The sequence below is a fragment of the Mirounga leonina genome, unplaced genomic scaffold (assembly GCF_011800145.1).
Source record: "Mirounga leonina isolate KUSES-001 unplaced genomic scaffold, KU_Mleo_1.0 Mir_178, whole genome shotgun sequence".
Taxonomy (NCBI): domain Eukaryota; kingdom Metazoa; phylum Chordata; class Mammalia; order Carnivora; family Phocidae; genus Mirounga; species Mirounga leonina.
Window position 1 is genome coordinate 23,652,540 of NW_023270464.1, and position 22,376 is coordinate 23,674,915.

The 22,376-nt window shown below is 41.9% G+C and overlaps 1 protein-coding gene across 3 annotated transcripts in view; it reads right to left on the minus strand.

Moving 5' to 3' along the window:
• The window catches only part of BLM (BLM RecQ like helicase), an 88,223-nt gene that overhangs the window by 26,319 nt on the left and 39,528 nt on the right, over nt 1-22,376 (minus strand). For all 3 annotated transcript variants that reach the window (XR_004682653.1, XM_035024182.1, XM_035024181.1), the window contains exons 9-14: nt 21,806-21,924; nt 20,817-20,930; nt 17,669-17,767; nt 17,318-17,466; nt 6,084-6,190; nt 3,868-4,028 (exon numbers count right to left, since the gene is read on the minus strand). Coding sequence is in view for 2 of the 3 variants with exons in the window: in XM_035024182.1 (XP_034880073.1) it covers nt 3,868-4,028; nt 6,084-6,190; nt 17,318-17,466; nt 17,669-17,767; nt 20,817-20,930; nt 21,806-21,924 (749 nt within the window). In the remaining variant the exon portion in view is untranslated. The remainder of the gene's footprint in view (nt 1-3,867; nt 4,029-6,083; nt 6,191-17,317; nt 17,467-17,668; nt 17,768-20,816; nt 20,931-21,805; nt 21,925-22,376) is intronic.

Consider the following 22,376-nt stretch of genomic DNA (forward strand, 5'->3'; position numbering starts at 1 on the left):
GAGTTCCGCATCGGGCTCCGGCTCAGTGGGAAGCCTGCTTCTCCCTCTGACCCTCTCCCCTCTCATGCTGTTTCTCTCTCTCTCTCTCATTCTCTCTCAAATAAATAAATAAATAAAATCTTAAAAAAAACATAATACTACCATACAGTCAATGATATTGTAATAACTTTGTATGGTGCTAAGTAGTTGGTACAATTACTGTGGCGAGCATTTCGTAATGTACAGTATTGTTGAATCACTATATTGTACACCTGAAAGTAATATAATACTGTATACATCAGCTATACTTCAATTAAAAAAAAAACCAAAAACCCATAAACAAACACTGATGTAAATTCCACACGTGCGTTTCAGATCTGAGGCTCCTATAACAGTCTGCCATCTTCTTTTCCAGAAAGGCTCTCAGGAACATTGCAGGAAATCGCCTCTTATAGCACCGTCCCCAACAGGTAATAAAAGTTTGCTGATACAGAGGTGAAAATGGTCTCTCACTGTTTTAAGTTTGGATTCCTTTAATAATTAGCAAAGTTGCACTTTGAAAAACAATTCTACTTAGCCTTTTGTGGCTCCTTTTCGATGTCTCTTGATAGCCTGGGATAATTTACTATTTGAGACTCATGTTTTTCTCACCAAAGTTTTGGGATGTTTTATTTGCAGAAGACATTATTTCCCTAGTTGTTTTTTATTTGCTATTGCCTTCAATTTTGTTCATCGATATAGAAGTGTTTAGTTATTTAGATTTTTAATCATTTCTAGCAATTACTTCCTTTTGAGCTCTTTTTAAGCTTGGGTTCTCTTCCAGCCAGAGTTCATACATTTAAAAATACCAATACTTCTGGGGCACCTGGGTGGCTCAGTCGTTAAGCATCTGCCTTCGGCTCAGGTCATGATCCCAAGGTCCTGGGATCGAGCCCCGCATCGGGCTCCCTGCTCAGGGGGAAGCCTGCTTCTCCCTCTCCCACTCCCCCTGCTTGTATTCCCTCTTTCACTGTCTCTATCAAATAAATAAAATCTAAAAAACAAAACAAAAAACAATACTTTTATTTACCTGTAATTAATTTTGATAAGAGGATCCAAAATGATTCCCCCCAGCAGGTAAGTGGTACCACTGGCTGGATCATCCTCCTTTCTTCATTCTTTTTCTTTAAAGATTTTATTTATTTATTTGACAGAGAGACACAGTGAGAGAGGGAACACAAGCAGGGGGAGTGGCAGTGGGAGAGGGAGAAGCAGGCTTCCCCCTGAGCAGGGAGCCCGATGCGGGGCTCGATCCCAGGACCCTGGGATCATGACCTGAGCTGAAGGCAGACGCTTAACGACTGAGCCACCCAGCGCCCCTCCTCATTACTTTTCAATGCATCCTTGCCACATATTGTTTTTACATGTTTTCCTTTTTTTTTTTTTTTTTAAGATTTATTTATTTTTTTCGGGGTGCGGGGAGAGAGAGGGAGGGAGGGAGGATCTCAAGCAGACTCTGCCCTGAGCACGGAGCCCTATGCGGGGCTTGATCTTACGATCTAGAAACCAAGAGTTGGATGCTCAACTGACTAGCACCCAGGCACCCCGTTTTACATGTTTTCCTTCCTAATTCTGGATTTCTGTGTCACTGAACTGTCTGCAATGTACTGCAAAAATCAATGTTCATGTGTTTTCATTTTCTTGCCAAATTCTTTCAGTTATTTTAACTTGAATATTCTTCCAGGCAAACTTTAGAAAAAGTGTATCAAAGAAAAAAAAACCTACTAGAATTTTGCTTATTCAATATACAAATTAGGGAAGACTGGCATCTGTCATTACTTGAGTGAAGATAAGCTGGTGATGCGTTTCTGGACTTGACGAATCTGAAAGTGCCTTCCTGTTGGGCCCAACAGCTGTGACAATGAGCTGGCTGTGAAATCCTTCAGTCCCAAGCTTCCCTCCTGTGATTCAAGACAGTGTGTTCCTGCTTTTGTTATTTAGTGGGACAGTCTCAGGCCTGCCTGCTTTTTGTAGAGCATCCTACCTCTGTATCTTCGTGAATATAATTTTTTAGGTCTTTGCAAATCAAACAAAGTGGTGACCTTTGTCTACATGTAAGTTTTCCCCCAGCGACTCTGAGATAATGCTTTTAAATTTGTTAAATATTTGTTATGTATTCATTTAGAACACATCTGACTACTTTAGCTACTTCAGCCACCTTCATTTCTTCCTAGGATACAATGATTATTCTTAGGCTGACATTTTCAAGTTATTCACTACCTGACTGATGCAGATGTCTGCACCGAGTTGAACCATTTATGTCTTGATAGTGATCCTACTTGTTTTTTTGCCTTTTGTGCATTTTCTTATCTAGATAAACTGCATTTTTATTTGTGCCTTCATCTCAGCCTGTGATCTTCTTATGGCAAAGTACTTCTAGTTCATATACGCCAGGTATTCTGACATCTTTCCAAGGACACTAGGCTAATATCCTCTAAGATTTTCTCCTGTTTTCTGTTACAAAATAATTTTGAGAGATATTTTTCCATTGAATCTTTGGAGTAATTTCTCTTTTTATGAACTGAAAACTTCACAGGCTAAAAAAAAAAGTTATTAGTCATTTTTCTCAAATTCATCCTTGTATTTAGAAAGATCTATCCAAGGCTGGCACCTGCCACCGTACGGGATGCCTAGAGTGTTCTTAGCTTCCTCCCTCTTGATCCACTTGGGTGACAAATCTGTCATCTCAGACATCTCAACACAATTAGTTATTAGGGAAACGCAAATTAAAATCACAGTGGGATGCCACTTCACATCCCCTAGGATGGATATAGTTAAAAAAAAAAACAAAAAAAAAGTAGTAATAATAAGAAGTCAGAGACACTGGAACCTCATACATCACTGGTAGGAATGTAAAATTCTGTAGCTGCTTTGGAAAACAGTTTGGTAGTTCCTCAAAAAGTTAAACAGAGAGTTACCATATGACTAAGCAATTCCACTCTTAGGTATCTACCCAAGAGAACTGAAAACATGTTCATACAAAAACATGTACACAGGGGCGCCTGGGTGGCTCAGTTGGTTAAGCGACTGCCTTCGGCTCAGGTCATGATCCTGGAGTCCCGGGATCGAGTCCCGCATCGGGCTCCCTGCTCGGCGGGGAGTCTGCTTCTCCCTCTGACCCTCCCCCCTCTCATGTGCTCTCTCTCTCATTCTCTCTCTCAAATAAATAAATAAAATCTTAAAAAAAAAAAAAAAAAACATGTACACAGATGCTCACAGAAGCATTATTCATAATAGCCAGAAAGTGGGTGCAACTAAATGTCTACCAACTGATGAATGGGTAACAAACTAGGATATATCCATACCATGGAATGTTATCTGGTGTACAAAGAGATACACAGTGTCTTAAAAACATTATGCTAAATAAAACAGTCACAAAAGAACACATACTGTATAATTTCATTTATATGAAATGTAAAGGTTGCCAAATCTATAGAGGTTGCCAAATCTATAGAGACAGAACAGCAGTGGTTCCATTAGTGGTTGCCAGGGACTGGGGAGTGGATGCTAAAGGGTATGGAGTTTCTTTCGGGGATGATGAGATATTCTGGAATCAGACAGTGGTGATGTTTGCACAACCTTGTGAATATACTAAAACCCACTAACTTGTAAACTTTGAAAGGGCAAATTTTATGGCATGTAAATTACAACTGAATAAAAAAAAATCTTTTTTATTTAAGAAAGAAAAAGCAACTTAAGAAGTCTCAAAAAGATCTGTTTTTAAATTTCAGTCTTATTTTGATGTTTGCAGTCTTTAAAAGTAAAAACAATTTTCATCCAGCCTGTACAAGCGTGTTCACATACTATAAAAGATTATTTCCTTTATTTGTTTATTTAAAAAAATGTTACCTGGCAGCCATCCTGATTAATCCACTTGTGCTGTACTTCATCCCTGGCAGAATCACTGAGGCCGGCGTGATAAGCAAGCGCAGCGAGACCATCTTTCTGTAAAGTGTCAGCCATGGTGTCACATTCTCGTCTGGAGAGGCAGTAGATTATCCCGGAGTCACCTGCCAAGAAACCAAAACAGTACTGAGAAATGAGAGCTTTTGACATAAATAACAACACAATTTTTGTCATGTTCTTTTTTTTTTAAGTAGGCTCCACATCCAGCGCGGAGCCCAATGCGGGGCTCGAACCCACGGCCCCGAGATCAAGCTGCAAACCGAGATCCAAGAGTGGGACGCTGAACCAGCTGAGCCACCCAGGTGCCCCTCATTATGTTCTTAGAAATAAACAAACCACAAGCAGACCTCCATAGTCTTCTTAGAGTAGAGCGGGGTCACACAGAGTAATTTAAGCAAGGAGTTCACGTGTACGGGAAATCACAAGATGTGACCTTTTGTTCTGTCCCCCGAATGGCTCCTGGGGTGGACCTGGACGAAGCCCGGGCTCTACTTCACATGGGCGGTAACATGGGAGGGGACCCTTACACAAACGCTGTGGAAAGTGTGTAGTAGCACATATCAGCCTTACAAATGCTTCTAGCTTTTGATTCAGTTTCCTTCTAGGAAACTAATCTAGGAAATAAGTGGTACAAGGATTTCTACGAAAAGTTTTGTTTCTCCTTTTGAAAATTAGAAAAATTTTAATGGCCAACATTAGGAAATTAAGAAAGGACATTATGAAATAAGATATACTGAAACTTTTCACGTGATTTCTAAGTTTTAAAAAAAACCCATGAAAATGCTCAAGATATAAAACAGGTTAAGGGTAGGAAAGCTGTAGACACAGTATGCTAATGGAAAGAAAAATGCACACAACTGCTGGAAGGAAATAAACCCTGAACGGTAACGGTGACTTGTCTTGAGATAAGCTTTGCCTTTTGCTCCTTTCTTCTTGTTGCTTTCACGGTTTTTCTTCAGTGAACACGTATTATATGTACTGTTTCTAGAGTCACAAAACGAAAGTTATGAAAGAAAAAGTCCTCTCTCCTTGGCAGAGCCAAAGGTATAGACAGACAAGCTGTCTACGTTCTCTGCTTGGGAGAAGGAGGCCTGGGAGGGAGATCGTGGATGACTTCTTAGTCTATCCCTGCATCGTTTGATTTGTTCAAACAAACACATATAATAATTTTTTTAAGATTTTATTTTTTTTTTAAAGTGATCTCCAGGGCACCTGGGTGGCTCAGTCAGTTAAGTGTCTGCCTTTGGCTCGGGTCATGACCCCAGGGTCGTGGGATCAAGTCCCGCATCAGGCTCCCTGCTCAGTGGGGAGTCTGCTTCTTCCTCTCCCTCTGCCCACCCCCCCCGCTCGTGCTCTCTAACAAATACAATCTTAAAAAAAAAAAAAAAAGGTGATCTCTACACCCAACGTGGGGCTCGAACTCACGACCCCGAGATCAAGAGTCGCTTGCTCCTATGGAGCCAGCCAGGCGCCCTGCAAACATGTATACTAGTTTTCAAAAAATGAAACAGAGGTGGTTAACAGAAACAATTCTCTGCGGGAAAGTAGAAAAGGGGTTACATGGAAAACTACCAGGCATTTCAGGATCTCATTTTAGTTAACAGAACTCAGAGGCACTCTTGGGAGAAGGCCCTAACATAGAGATCGGTGTAATTCATACCAACAGAAGCCAAAGGAGAGACACTGAAACCGTGAATTATAACACGGCTGTGTAGGAGGGAATATTTCATATACTTTTTCTTAGGGTTTATTGTTATCAAACCAAATGCGATTTTATAATTTCCAGGATTGAGAGAGTTGCAATATTCTGTTCTATAAATAGCTAGTTAGTGCTATTATAACGAAAAAAGAAATGTTTAATATGCACATTGATATATTCTTTTTTTTTTTTAAAGATTTTTTATTTATTTATTTGAGAGAGAGAATGAGATAGAGACAGAGAGCATGAGAGGGAGGAGGGTCAGAGGGAGAAGCAGACTCCCTGCCGAGCAGGGAGCCTGATGCGGGACTCGATGCCGGGACTCCAGGATCATGACCTGAGCCGAAGGCAGTCGCTTAACCGACTGAGCCACCCAGGCGCCCACATTGATATATTCTATTGTGGTAATAAAAAGACATTTATTACTTCTGGACATAATCTGTCACATGGCTGTACTCACTTGGGTGATGCTTTCTGATCCATTCTAAGCAATCAAATGCCACCTTCTTGGGTTTTTTCGGTAACACGTAGTATTTCAGATTATGTCTGTTAAAGCTCATGCTGAACCTAGAAGTCCCAAACATAAAATTTTGTTATTGTAAGAAAATACAGTTTTAGCCACCTTCACACATTAAACACTGATTTTCCACTATGCCAACCTAATTATCAAGCCATCTCAAGCTGAATACGACCACCGGCAGCTTGCGTAACAGAACCCTGGAATGGAAGTCAGGTGAAGGGTTTGTGGACAGAACGGGGATAAGGAGCAAATGTCTATGGATGAGATGACAAGGAATCTGGAGGGCTGTAGAAGAGAATGTGTAGAAAGATAGGTGAGTTGGGAGCCCAGTCACCAGGACGAGGTTGACAAGCAGAGCCAGCCAAAACATTATTTAAAAGATTAAGAAAATCAGAGAAAACACACGTCTTTAGGCCACCGGCGTTCCCAAGTTTTGACTGTGTACACGAAGAGCTGATGGCAGGGCGGCAGTGGGAGCTCACGCCCTACACATCATGGGTCACCGTCCTCTGCTCTAAGCCCCAAAGGGGATGTGGCTGAGTCAGAGACAGACGCACTCCCCTTTCGATGGCCCTTTGCTCTTGGTGGCCCACTTCCTCCCTCCCACTTCCTTAGGGAGCTTTTCTCCACTCTCTCCTCTCTTGTATTTCAGTCTCTTCCACGAATTCTTCCCTTTTGTCTGAGTATGTTCTATAGGACCACCAATCCTAAAAGCAACAGAAGCTCCTCTGGACCCTATATTCCACTGTGGCTGGCACCTCATCTCTTTCCCTCCAATGGCAAGTTTCTCAGAAGACACTTAGGCCCCCAACCAACTAACCGTACATCCAATTCCAATTCTCGGCACCTCCATTCTAGCTTTTGCCATTACCATTCTGCCAAAATTGTTCTATCCAGGCTTTTAAAACTAAACAGGGGCGCCTGGGTGGCTCAGTCAGTGAAGTATTTGCCTTTGGCTCAGGTCATGATCTCAGGGTCCTGGGATTGAGTCCTGCATCGGGCTCCCTGCTCAGCGAGGAGCCTGCTTCTCCCTCTGCCTGCCACTCTGCCTACTTGTGCTCTCTCTGTCAAATAAATAAATAAATAAATAAAATCTTTATTAAAAAAAAAAAAACGTAAAGAAAGGTGAGGGGATTGTTACAGGGTCCTTGGCCCTGCAGGGACCCCCCACTACCCCAGGTCCCAACATCTCCACAGGAAGGAGAGGTAACACTGCAGAACAGTTAAGGTTAGAGCATAAAGACATGTCAGTGCCCATGTGGATGGAAGAAAAGAAAGAGACCGTAACTGTAATAACCCACGGTTAAGGAGGATGCCTACATACAGGGGGGTGGGGCTCAGAGAGAAGGAAGATGGGGAATAAAACCACTGGCTTTCTGTCTTTGTACCTGAATCCAAGCTGGTCGGGTCCAGGTTTTGTTGCCAGTGGTAGGGTAAGCTCATCTGGTTTGAGGACAGAAGAATGGCTTGTATGTGGAGGGCAGCGTGTGCGTGAAGGGACTGCTACGCAGGCAAGAAGGCCACGCAGCAGGGAGTGGTCACCTTCCTGCTGCATGCGGCGTGCGCATGGGTCTTTGTGCAGACCTCATTCTCTCTGACCTCTCTGTCACTCCGCACAGAAACCCCCTACGGGCACGGACAAGTTCACAGTCCATGGACGTGCCCCCCTTGCTCCTTTAATTTGTCTCCTTGTCTTCTTCCTTTGCTTACTCCTTAAGTGGGGACCACTCCCCAGCATCTGGCTCCTTCTCTTCTCCCCGTCACCTTCTTTGGGGACCCCACTTGCCGCTTTAAGCAGCACCCAAGTGTCGTCCCCACATGCCCCAACTTCCGTCCCCTGCTCAGACCTTAGAGTTCTAAACGACAGTCCAACTTCTTTTTAAATCAGTGGTCTGAAACTGGGGTATGCGTCCCCCAAGGGTTCACAAAGACTTTCTAAAGGTACATAAGCAAAGACAACTGTAAAGGAATCAATTTGCAGATCCTCCATTTTCACGTGTATTTTCTCCCAGAAGACTGATCTGAGGGTGCCCCTGCAGTCCCGACATCCTGCTTGTCACCCCTGCCCCGCCTCTCCCTTTTACAACTGTCCCCTCACTTTCTAAAAACAAACAAACCCCACTTTTCACCCATTCTGAACCTCACAACCGAGCACTGGTCTGGCAGTAAAAACCTCCAGGACACCACACGGAACAAACTGAATATAATTATGGGTGCAGCTGAAACTTTATCTTTTCTTTTTTTTAAGGCGGGGGAAGCGCCTGGATGGCTCAGTTGGTTAAGCGTCCAACTCTTGATTTTGGCTGAGGTTACAATCTCAGGGTCGTGGGATCGAGCCCTACATTGGGCTCTGTGTTCAGCACGGAATCTGCTTGTCCCTCTCCCTCTGCTCTTCACCGCACCCTCCCCCCCGACGTTATCTATCTCATAAATAAATAAATAAATAATCTCTGAAAAGAGAGTGTGCATGCATAAGCAGGGGTGGAGAGGTGGGGGAGATAGAGAGAGAATCTTAAGCAGGCTCCATGCACAGTGTGGAGCCCGACGCTGGGCTCGATCCCACGACCCTGAGATCATGACCTGAGCTGAAATCAAGAGTCCAATGCTCGGGGCACCTGGGTGGCTCAGTTGGTTAAGCGACTGCCTTCGGCTCAGGTCATGATCCTGGAGTCCCGGGATCGAGTCCCGCATCGGGCTCCCTGCTCGGCAGGGAGTCTGCTTCTCCCTCTGACCCTCCCCACTCTCATGTGCTCTCTCTCTCATTCTCTCTCTGTCAAATAAATAAATAAAATCTTAAAAAAAAAAAAAATAAAAGAGTCCAATGCTCAACCAACTGAGCCACCCAGGTGCCCCTGAAACTTTCTTTAATCAAAGTACCAGAAACCCTTGGTAGGGCTTCTTGTCTTGTAAGGGTTTTACAAATTTCTGCTGGGAGTAAAGTGTGACACGAGGAATGAAGTACGCTGGCCCTTGCTGGGATATTCTGATTTCAGATACACCGAGAGCAAAGTGGTGGGAGTGGAGATGATTTTCACCTTACGATGTTGCTTCTTGCATAGCTGGCTACTGTCACAGGATATCTTGCTCTAAGAGTCTTGTGAGATGTCTGTTAACCAATCCTTTGAAACCATCCCTCTTTTGCTATTTATATGCACCAAACCCTGAGAGCTCTTTTCTAGGGCTGGAAATGGCAGAGGAACGTGTAGCGGGTTGTGGCAAGAAAAAGCAGTAGGTAAAGGACTGATCCGTCGACAGACGACTTCGATCGATTGTTCTCAGTCAATTACTTACAATCACTGTTGCAGCAAAGAAAACCACAGTCCTGACAGAATGATGGCATAAAAAGAACTGCTCAGGTATACAAATGATGTAGATGGTCTTTAAAATAATTTGAGATGCTTTGGGCTTACATTGGGAATGGTGCGTGAGTCTCCCTACCCACACAAATGCTGAAATGCCTACAGACAAGAATGGCCTTGTTACCTTTCCCTACATTTTACACTATGCTTTAATTTCAGAACAGTGTTTTATGTATTTTTTTTAAAAAAAGGTCTGGGTCAAAAAAGAGACAATATCAAGTGCAGGGGGCACGAGAACTCTGCTGGTAGGAATGGGAAACGGTGCAGCTCCTTTGGAAAACAGCCTGGCAGTTCTGCAGAAGGTGAAAAAGAGAGTCACCCTACAAATGTGCACTTCACTCCTGCGTGCGTGCTCACGAGAAAGGAAGACAGGGGTCCACACAAACACCTGTGTGTGAACATATATTTTAGCATTAGTCATAAGAGCCAAAAATGGAGACAACCCCAATATTCACCAATAAATAAAATGGGCCACACCCATACGATGGACTATTATTCAGCAATAAACTTTGAAAACATCATGTTAAGAAGCCAGTTAGAGAAGACCACGGATCGGGTGATTTCATTTGTATGAGATATCCAAAACAGGCAGATCTAGAAACAGAAGGTGGATTAGAGGTTGCCGTGGGCCGGCGGGGTGTGGGGGAGGGGCAGTGACGACTACCGGACATGGGTGTTTTTGCAGGGTGAGGAAGACGTTCTAAAATTGATTGTGGTAAAACTCACTAAAACCCATTGAATTGTACACTTTAAATAGGTGAATTGTATGGTATGTGGATTACATTTCAATAAAGCGGTTATCAAAAACTGGCACAGAATCTGAAAAAAAAATTTTTTTTAAAGATTTTATTTATTTATTTGACAGAGAGAGACACAGCGAGAGAGGGAACACAAGCAGGGGGAGTGGGAGAGGGAGAAGCAGGCCTCCCGCTGAGCAGGGAGCCCGATGCGGGGCTCGATCCCAGGGCCCTGGGACCATGACCTGAGCTGAAGGCAGACGCTTAATGACTGAGCCACCCAGGAGCCCCAATCTGAAAAATTTTTAATATGTGTGTCATAATTTAAAAAAACACCTTAGAAATGTTAACTTAGTCAAACAAATTACTAAAAATAATAAAATGACATGAGATTAGGAAATAAAGCTGCCGACCTCAAACTCAAAACCACAAAGCTGCAAAAGGCCCGCTGAACCCAGCACATGGGCCCCTGGCTAAAAGCAGCTGTACACAGTTTGCTACGATGAGAACGTAAACAGAGGCTTAGAGTTTGTCTTACTTGGTCTGTTGGAAAATGGGACGTCTGGAATTACCAAATATTCCAGTCAGAGAAAGGTCCCATCAACTGATGAATGTATAAATAAACCCGGAATGCCCATACGATGGAAGATTATTCAGCCTTAAGGAACCCAGTACTGATACGTGTGGGAACATGGATAAGCCTTGAGAAAACTCTGCTCAGGGAAAGCCAATGGGCACACACGAGAAGGGGAGCATGGGGAGTGACCGCTAACAAGTTCCAGGTTTCTTTTTGGGGTGATGAAAACGTTCTACGCTTAGATTTGGGGGATGGCTGCATAACTTTGTGAAAAGACAATCCCCCCCAAATGCTAACCTTTATTATTATTATTTTTTTTAAAGATTTTATTTATTTATTTATTTATTTATTTATTTATTTATTTATTTTTAAAAGATTTTATTTATTTATTTGAGAGAGAGAGAATGAGAGAGAGCAAGCACATGAGAGGGGGGAGGGTCAGAGGGAGAAGCAGACTCCCCGCCGAGCAGGGAGCCCGATGCGGGACTCGATCCAGGGACTCCAGGATCATGACCTGAGCCGAAGGCAGTCGCTTAACCAACTGAGCCACCCAGGCGCCCAATTAAAGATTTTATCTATTCATTTGAGGCACAGAGATACACAGAGAGAGAGAGCATGAGCAGGGGGAGAGGCAGAGGGAGAGGGAGAAGCAGGCTCCCTGCTGAGCCAGGAGCCTGATGTGGGGCTCGATCCCAGGACCCCAGGATCATGACCTGAGCCGAAGGCAGACAATTAACCATCTGAGCCACCCAGGTGCCCCAAATGCTAACCTTTAAATGAGTGAATTTTATGATGTGTCAATTATCTCCCTCTCTCTTATTTTTTTTTAAGAAGGCTCTATGCCCAATGTGGGGCTTGAACTCACCACCTGGAGATCAAGGGTCTCACATTCTACCGACTAAGCCAGCCAGGCACCCCAATTATATCTCAATAAAGATCTTATTTTTTAAAAAGCTTGAGACTCTAGACTGTATCTTCACTAAGGGAGCACTGTATCAGCTGACATTAACCTGGTAACTATGATTAGGTCCAGGGTGTCAAACTCATGTCATTTTAAGTGACGTTGTCAGGAAATGGAATCAATTTGTGCTCAGCTCTTGTTGCTTTTGAAATTGAGAGAGTTGTCATGGGGATGTGTACTAAAGAGTTTATGTGGATTGAGAAACCAAGTCAGAATTTTCCTTTTAAATAAATGAAAGTAAGTTTAATTTAGGTGATGGGTCTCGTGATGTACATTGGCTTTGCCAACCAGGTTATATAGTAGTCATGTCCCAGTATTTGAAAAAGCTAACTGGTAGCCACAGAATTTTGGTAAAACTATTATTTAAAAGCATATCCCACAATAAAAATACCTGTCAAAAATATATTAAAAAGGTGTACTGAAACTAACAGCATTTTGATTCCCCCAACTCTTCCGAATATAATGGATACAAGATTAATTTCAGTGAAAGATGAACAAGAATATTTATTGATTGATTTATTGATTGGTGGGGGAAGGGCAGAGGGAGAGAGAATCTCAAGCAGGCTCCATGCCTAGTGCAGAGCCTGACGCAGGGCTCAATCTCACAACTCTGAGATCATGACCTGAGCCAAAACCAAGACTTGGATAATTAATCAACTGAGCCACCCAGGCGCCCCAGCAACAACAATATTTAATGGTCATTAGATAAGCCTTGGTAAAATATTTTTATAGCATGTTTCCCAGAAAAAGTAGTGAGTAACTAATGATCTGACTTATTTTGCCAAATAGTTTATAATTCTTTGCTTTCCACAAAATTTAAAGGACTTAAGTTGTCAACTGACAGATCATTAAAAATAATTTTTGATGACAGATCATTATGTAATTTTGGCATATACGTCAGAAAAAATTCAAATAATTGAGCGTTACTGCTATAATAAAATGCTTTCCATTCCCATCTACATGTTTATGTGAGCAATGGTTCTCAATGCTTACATCTATAAAAATAAGAAATATGAACTGTCTTGATTTGTCCACAGAGGTATCAGCTAACTGAAAAGAAGTCCTATCTCATTAAATTACATTCCCAATCAAAATGTATGCTTAAAATTTGAAAAATACAGTTAAACTATTCTGATCAGTTATATATAACTAATGATTATAATAATTCAATCTGGAAGAAAATTTTGGCATGGGAAATTTAAAAACAACTTTTAATTTATATTACCTATTTTTGTTGCAGGTAAGTATGACAGAGTAAGAAACAAGACTTCATGTATAAAAACATATTACCTTAGGATAAAAATCTGTGGGGAAACTGAAAGAGAAATAGGAGTTCAAAAAGAAAAAGGAAAGATGTAAAATATCTGTTAAAGAAATTTTTGAAGAAATTTAAAGTTAAAAAATTTTAATGTGTTTTTTAAATGAGTGAAAGTAGGTACAAAATTGCTATTATGCTTATATTCTACTGGATACATTTAAAAGGGCTAGGTAACAATTTTATTTAAAAATGTTATTTACAACAGACCATATTCTATTTAAAACTCATGCTGAAAAATATTTGGTGTCACGTTAGAAATACACAAGTGGTACGGTTTTCCAAAATTCTTTTAGGAGGCCCATATGACCAAAGAAAGTATGAAGACTGAGGCCATGACCATCCCCACTCATCCCGTAAACACCCCCAAACCACAGATCTAAAAATCAAGTTCATTACCCACCGCTCCACCCCTCTCCCCTCCTGCACGTCCAGTTATGGTCAGTGGTGCTCGTCACCTGCACCAGAAACAAGTAGAAACTTCCACGTTGTCTGCTTTTCTTATGCCATCGGCTGCCAGTCTTACGGATTCAACTGTGATTTCCCTCCACCCTGTCCCCTGCGTCCCCATCACCCCTCTCCTAGAACGCTACAGTGGGCTTCCTAGGGCCGTCTGGCCTCTGATCTCTCATTCCTCCGCTCCACCTTCTGCTCTGCTGCCACAGTGGATCATTCTACCATAGGGTTCAGGTCAAGCCACTTCCCAAGTCAAGCTGCCCACAGGACTAAGTCCAAATACTTTATCATTGCGAAACGCAAGATCCCCAGGATCAGGCATCAAGCCACCTCCCCAGGGCCAGCCCTTCTCCACGTCTCTCCACTCATCCCATGGATTATTCTCTGTTCCTTGGAACCAATCTGTACTTTGATGCCTGAAACTTCAGCCCTGAATCCTCACTCTCCACCTGCGAAAGCGCCATTCTCACCACTTCACACCCACTAGGATGAGTATCATCAAAAAGACACACAGTAACACGTGTTGGTGCGGGGAGAAACCGCAACCCTCACACACTGCGTGCTGCAGCTGCTTGGGAAAACAACCTGCAGGTCCTTTGACCCAACAACGCCACTGCTGGACAGATGTCCCCGAGAAAGGAAAGCGCCTGTCCACGTGACAACTTAGACACAAAGGTTCATGGCACTATTCCTAATAATAACAGCCACACAATGGAAACAACTCAAATATCCAACACATGATAAATGAACGAATAAAATGTAGAGAGTACGCTTACGATGGCATATTTTTTGTCACTGAAACAGGATGAAGTACTGACGCTCTACGACATGGATGACCCGTGGACATGTGATGCTACATGAGAGGCCAGTCACAAAAGGCCATGTTTTGTAAAATTCTATTTATATGAAATGTCCAGCTTAGGCAAAAATCTATAAAGACACAAAGTAGATTAGTGGTTGTCTAGGGCTGGGGAGATGGGGGGGATAGTGGGACGTGATGGCTAATGGGTATGGAGTTTCTTTTAAGGAGACAAAAATGTTCTAAAATTAGATAGTTGTGGAGTTGCACAACCCTGTGAATAAACTAAAAAAAAAAAACAACATAGAGTTGCATACTTTAAATAGGTGAATTTTAAGGTATGTAAACTGTATCTCAACACAGCTGCTTACAAAAAAGACTACTCATTCTACAAAGCCTGCTTCCCTTATAAAACCCTATCTAGGGGCGCCTGGGTGGCTCAGTCATTAAGCATCTGCCTTCGGCTCAGGTCATGATCCCAGGGTCCTGGGATCGAGCCCCGCATCGGGCTCCCTGCTCAGCGGGAAGCCTGCTTCTCCCTCTCCCACTCCCCCTGCTTGTGTTCCCTCTCTAGCTGTCTCTCTCTCTGTCAAATAAATAAAATAAAATCTTTAAAAAAAAAAAACCAACCCTATCTGACCCCTCCTCATTAACAACTAGTTGTTATTTTGGGTTATAGTCAATCTTGCCTTCCTGAGTTCCTGCAGTCATAATTTACATCTCTAATTACCACTTACTTCATTCTGCAACTTATTAAAAAGTATTTAAAGGTATTTAAATTCTAAAACCAGACTGTTTGGGTTTAAGTCCTCCCTCCAGCACTCACGAAGCATATGACCTTGTTGAAGTTATTTCTCTGTGCCTCCATTTCCTCATCCCAAAGTGAGGAAAATAGGAGTACTTAACCTCATAAGCCTTCACCTTTTGTGTAGAGAAATTGTTAATATACATAAAATGTCAAGAATAGTGCCTGGCACATTGTATAGGCGAAATATGTAACTGTCAGCTCTTGTTATTGTTGTATTACGATATTATTGTTCTATCAACTGTCTATATGTCTGTCTCCTGTTTCTCACTTTATATTTTAAGGTTCTAAGGAAAAGGAATAAAGTCTCTATTTTATTACCTATCCTTGTACTTCCCAAAGAAGAAGATCAGCACAGACTGACTGTAGGAGAGGAGCACGGGGGCCACGGCTCCAAGCCTAGGGAGACCTGCCTTCACCAGGGCCCACAGCACAGCAGCAGCTGGATAAATTTAATCCAAACAAGGGCCTTTGGCAAAAGAGATCAGGAAAAAATGTACCAGAAAGTGTCTGTTAAAATCTTTTACTTCCACTAAGAGATTTAAACTCTCCCAAATATAGAAGTACCAAATATATTAAGGAATCAACAGACTTGCCCAAATCTTCATATTTTACCCACATTTACCAAAATTCCTCCATATGTTCCATTTATTCATTCTTACTGAGTGCCAATTATGCACAGGGCGCCACATGCTAGACTCAGGAAATGTACAATCTACTGCTTTTCCAGGCTTATCTCCTCACGTGACTAGGAAAAGATACTAAAGGTGTCTGTCTCTAAATGCGTATGTGCAATGTTTACTCAAACAAAAATGACAGATTCCATACTTACAGAAAGTTACTCAAAAGGTGAGTTGAATTTATACAATTTCTTTTAACTGTGTGCATTTGGCAATTAATATGACTGGCCTAAAAGAAGAGTAGACTGCATCTGGCATAAATTTGGTGGAAAAAAGCTAAAAACATTGCCTATTAAAAAAAAGAAAGGCTTTCACAGATCAATATAGTACTTACAAAAGTGAATTTCTAGCATGTAGGTTATTCCCTAGAACCTAAAGCATACTGTGACACCTCAAATCTAATGTTATAATGTATACCAATTATGGAAGCAAAGTCTCCCAGCATCTCCAAATTCTACACAAACACCCTTCTGCAAGTGAGATTAAAGTAAAATATTCCATTCCAAATTTTGTGATTTCACACACAAAATTCTGAGGACTCTAAAATTTGCGTGCTCAAGAATGCCAGTTTAATCCCTGTGGCTGTCTTACTCCCATATCTTTCATGTGGCACTTTCGGTTCTTCCCATAACCCGTTGAGGGATGCTGCTGTTTTTACCAACGACCATACTTAGAGAGCCAGCTTATTGTCTTTACTTCCAAATGAACAAAAGGTGTGCCGTAAGAATTCACCCCAACTATCGGTCATTTCTTCAGGCATTCCTCAGACTCAAAACACCCATTAATAAATTAGAAGGGAACAGTATTTTAACTTGGCACACAGCAGCTGTTCAGTAAATATCTGCTGAGTGAATGAACCTATCAGAGAAGGCACCTGTCTCTACAAACTCACGCGGAGGTACGGAACAATCCAGGACAACCTAGATATGTGGGGATATTTTTTTTTTTATAGTAGTTTCTGTTACAAGTAATTATGGATTTGGTGGCAACAAGAAGCACTTTGCTGTTGAGATGCAAACAAAGTATAAAAGCTGTTACACATTGTTTCTGGACGGTTTTCAATATCTTGGATATAAGTGGGACTTCAGGGGAAAATGACAAAGCAGGGTCATCTGTTTATTTCATGATGTATACTCTAGGATGTATGGGAGCTGAAATGAGATGAATAAAAGCTCATTTACTCCTGGGACCATCCTAGAGTTAACAGGTACAGCACACACTTTATCTCTACTTCCAAAATATTGGGGTAGAGTTTTAATGCTAGTAAGTAAAAAGCCGTTGGGCCTCGGTTCCCAAATTTTGCTGCACAGTGGAGTCACTTGGGGATTTTTAGAAACAATGGCCCCCGGCCCCCCAAATTGTGATCTAATTGACAGAGTGCAATCTGTGCCTGGGATTTTTAAAGCTCAGTGCACGATTCCAATGTGCAGCAATCCGGGAACCACTGTCCCAGGGTTTTTAAATTCAGAACTTTCAGCAACTTACACCTGAGGTTGGAGAATCTTCAGCTGAGTGAGGATGTCCTTCTGTACCCTGGGATTAGCTGTGGCGGTAAGGGCCATCACTGGAACAGAAGGGAACTTCTGGCGAAGCATATTCATTCTTTTATAATCTTGGCGAAAATCATGTCCCCACTAGTTGGGAGAAAAAAAATACCACTTTTCAGACTATTTGGATCTTCCTTACATAAAAAGCAAACACTGCTCACTGTATTGAGAACTATCCTTTTTTTCAGTGAGCTAGAATAAGTCACTGATTTCCCTCTCTTCTGAAAATATATATCCTGTTGGTAGTATGTATTTATTGATATTTCAAGTCACATAAACCAGTATTTACCTGACTGACACAATGTGCTTCATCAATGACAAAACGTGCCAAGAGCTTCCTCTCATACAGATTCTCCAGAGTGGAAATCAGTCTATTACTCGCACAGACCTAGACCAGACATGTATCCATTAGAGATCTGAAAACATTTAAACACCACATCACCTTAAGGACTCTGTTGTCTTTAAGTTCCACTACAACTTAGGCTGCATCAACACCTCCATATAAAAGGAGTTCTTATTTCAGTGTTTGAAGAGAATTGGCAGAAGTAATAGAAAATTCCAAATGAGACCTTATAGAATATTCACCCTTCATTTAGCAAGCAGTTATGTATTAGGTCAATGGTTCTAAAACATCTTTTTTGCCTCAATATACCTGAGGTTCACCACACGTTTACGCTGGTAACAGGGTTACAGATGTGTGTCGTGGGAATGCATGTCATTTCGGGGGGCGACACATACTCTCGTATGTATGTATTTCATGGTTCTGTCTATACAGGGCCTAGAAGCAATGATAGCCCAGTAGCAATGACAACATCTGGCATCCACGTCTAGATAGGGACATGTCAAAAGGACACAGAAGCAGTGAGATGGAGCTCTTCTACTTGCCAAGTCAAGGACAATTAGAAGATCCAAATAAAGAGAACTGATTATAGCCCCCTGACAAATTAAGAACCCATGATTTTATGTTGATATAAATATATATGTAGGTAAAAGGGAAAGCTCTTCCTTACAGGAGAATGCCAACTAAAGTAGAAAAATCATCATTTGGCATCCATTATAGTAAACACTGATGGAGTCATCAACGGAGGATAAAGACTCTCCTGGGTCAAAGTCTGATGAGTAACAGGATACTTATACAGTCTCAGTGTGCCCCAGAGCAGGATACCTACTCATTACAAAAGCAAAAAATGTATGTTTATTTTTGTAATTATTATATTAATGGCAACAACAACAACAACAAAGAAATCATTGTACAGTGGAGAAATCGGGCAGACGCTACCTCAACCAAGTGATCAAAGTTAACATCACCAGTAGCGGAAGGAGTGGACATCAAGCGCGTCAGTCGGACGCACTGAGCACCTACCAACACCTGTGATACTACTGCCCAAATGAGCGACATAAACCTAGTCATGAGGGGACACGAGATGCACTCGAGCTGAACGGCAGTCCTCAGAACTACTGGCCTTCACGCCTCACCACTGTCAAAATCAGGAAAGACAGGAAAACTTTAAAGAGACATGACAACCGAATGCAATCCATAATCTAGGATTTCCTTTTGCTATAAAGGACATTATTAGGACAACTAGTGAGACCAGAATAAGGTTTACAGATTAAGTCACTGTATGGTATCAGTAAACATTTTCTCATTTCAATGATTTTTTTTTTTTAAAAGATTTTATTTATTTATTTGACAGAGAGAGACACAGCGAGAGAGGGAACACAAGCAGGGGGAGTGGGAGAGGGAGAAGCAGGCCTCCTGCAGAGCAGGGAGCCTGATGCGGGGCTCGATCCCAGGACCCTGGGATCACGACCTGAGCCGAAGGCAGACACTTAACCAACTGAGCCACCCAGGCGCCCCGGAATTTGTTTTTAGGAAATGCACAGTGAAGTGTTTAGGGTTGAAAGGGATATCATGTCTGCAACCTACTCTCAAATATTTTAGGAAAAAAGTAAAGAGAGAGAAAGAACGATAAAGCAATTATAGTAAAATAGTAAAATGTTACCATTTAGGGTTTCTGGGTGAAAGTTATACAGGAATCCTTGTACTATACTGTATATCAGAAATTACGTCAATGGCTAAGTCGGTTGGTGGCTCAGTCAGTGCTCGTGCTCTCTCTCTCAAATAAATAAATAAAATCTTTAAAAAAAAAGATCATGTCAAAATTTAAAAAATAATACGTATTCTAGTGGGCTTTAATGAGATAATAGAAAAATATATTGGTCTCTGCTTCCAGTTCCTGGCACAGAGCTCTTGAAACCCTTGTAATTTGCTAAGTGATAAGAATAGAAGCCTCCCTCGGGGCACCTGGGTGGCTCAGTCGTTAAGCGTCTGCCTTCGGCTCAGGTCATGATCCCAGGGTCCTGGGATCGAGCCCCGCATCGGGCTCCCTGCTCCGCGGGAAGCCTGCTTCTCCCTCTCCCACTCCCCCTGCTTGTGTTCCCTCTCTCGATGTGTCCCTCTCTGTCAAATAAATAAATAAAATCTTTAAAAAAAAAAAAAAAAAAAAAAAAGAATAGAAGCCTCCCTGATTCTAGTATTTGTCTCTGACCCCATCCCTGACACAAGGCTCCGAAATCCCTTCTAAATTCTTAAGTGATAAGAGCAGCAGGAGAGTCTTTTGTTCGGGTGTGGTGACTCTGGGTGGGCTCCCGGATGGCTTCTGGGTGGGGGCTGCTCACCAGAGAGACCAGCCACGATCAGAAGCTTGGAATTTTCAGTAGCACCCCGTCCTCTAGAGAGGGGAGAGGGGCTGGAAATGATCCTGCCTAAGTGAGGAGGCTGCCACAAAATCCTGAGAGTCGGGGGCTTGGCAAGTTCCAAAGTGGACGGTGAACGCATGCACACCGGGAGGGTCACTCATCCCAGTGCCACGGCGACAGAAGCTCCTGCGCTTGGGACCCTCCCAGTCCCTGCCAGTCCCCGCCCTGTGTCTCTCTCATCTGGCTGTTCATCTGCATCCTTTATCACGTCCCTTAATAAACTGGTAAATGTTAAGTGTTCCCCTGAGTTCTGCGGGCCGCTCTAGCACATTAATCGAACTGAGGAGGGGGTCATGGGAACCTCTGATTTGTTAGCCAAATCGGACAGAAGGTATGGGTAACCTGGGGACCTTCTACTTGCTGCGGCATCTAAAGAAGGGTGGGAACCATCTTGAGAGGCCAAGCCCTTAACCCGTGGGATCCGAGGCTACCTCTGTGCAGACAGTGTCAGAGTTGAGTTAAACGGTAGGACACCCTGCTGGGGTCACAGAGAGCTGCTCAGAGTGAGGAAAAACGTCCACACATTTGGTCACCAGAAGTGAAACACTCTAGGTGATGGAAAAGGAGAAAACACAGAAGGGGAAGACTGGGTTTTTCCCTCCTCAGGAGGCAGCACTGGGCGGTTTTTCTAACACAGCTTTAATACCATATTTTAAAATAATGGTATCAATACAAACCTTCTCTGGAGTAACATATAGAAGTTTGATAATTGGGTCTTTCTTGGATAATTGCACGTAAATACTTGTTGCTTCTGAGTCAGTCTTATCACCTGTCAGATATGTAGCTGGAATCTAAGTACAAAAGTGGTAAACGTAAGCATATATTTATCCTTAGGTTCTATAAATATTTTATAAGTCACATATCAAACCTGGGTCAAAGGAAAGATAATCTCAATGCAGTGAAAATAAGTATTTAGAACGTATTTAAAAAAAACTTCTCTTAGCCATAACTCAAAATATTCCCATTAATTTCTTTCTTTTTTCTCTTTTAGACTGCCTTTGCTTTTCATATCTGTAAGAAGATAAATATGAATTCAGTACCCAAGAGAGTCACATCCTAAGGTACGGCTTGTTTTAGTTTGGGAAAATGTATCTCCAGCATTTTTAAAGCACAGGGACGATGAGAGGGCCGTAGCATCAGGCCTGGTGGGCCACTGGGGATGGGCACCACACAAACACATTCTTTGGGAGAAAAATCAAACCAGTGGTCTTGTTGAGGGGTGGGGGCTCATAACCTTGAAAATATGCAGGATTTGGCAGAATACATTCATATATGTTCTTAACCTCAGCCAGGAGGAAAAAGGATGCATGTGTGGGGGTGCTCCTGTGTACGCATTTTGAGATGTGAAGAAAGGTGGGAACTATGCTGATCCCACAGTAGTAAGAAAAGAAATCCTTTCACATTAGTAAAAGAAATTCACATCAGCAAAATACAGGTTAAAAGTTCTTGATAAATTACATTTTTCTAGAATAAAATCAGACTGAACTACAGAAGGTTAGCTGTTATAAGAATTTTCAAAGACTCGTACAACTTAATGAAACTGCTGCGTTTTATTCTTATAGTTCATGAACTACTTAACAAAAAAAGGTTACCCAGAGTACTGAAATATAGTTATTTTTATGTGTTTATTAGTATTTTTATTATAATTGGTAGTGTTTTAACTTACATCCAAGGAAGTCAGCTTTTGGACTTGATCTACTATGAGTGATCTCAAGGGAGAAATGACAATAGTGACACCAGGAGAGACACAGGCAGGGAGCTGGTAACACAGACTTTTACCACCTCCTGAAAGGACAAACAAAAAAAACCAAAAAAACCAAAAAAAACAAAAACAAAAAAACCTGTCAGGTTCTATCTTGAGAACATGAAGGCAAAAGTTACAAAGTAAATCATATGGTAGTATTTAAAAGCAATTAAGTAATAGGACACCAAGTGACATTCCCCATGGTGCCAACAATTTGCCATATTCGAATGAGTCAAAATATTTAGACAATTTAAATGTGCGAAAATTACCTTTTAGGACATCTCATGTACTCATACATGAATGCAAAAGCAGGAATCAGGGCAGAGAACTTAGAGGCAATAGAATGGCTTTAAAAATCTAATTGGGAAATCCAAATGCAATACAAGGGGTATTCTACCACAGTATTAGGATGAAAATAATTACTCTGTATAATATTTTAATTTTTAAAGACTTAAAATGTGATAAACTATACATCACTTAAGACCACAGTGAA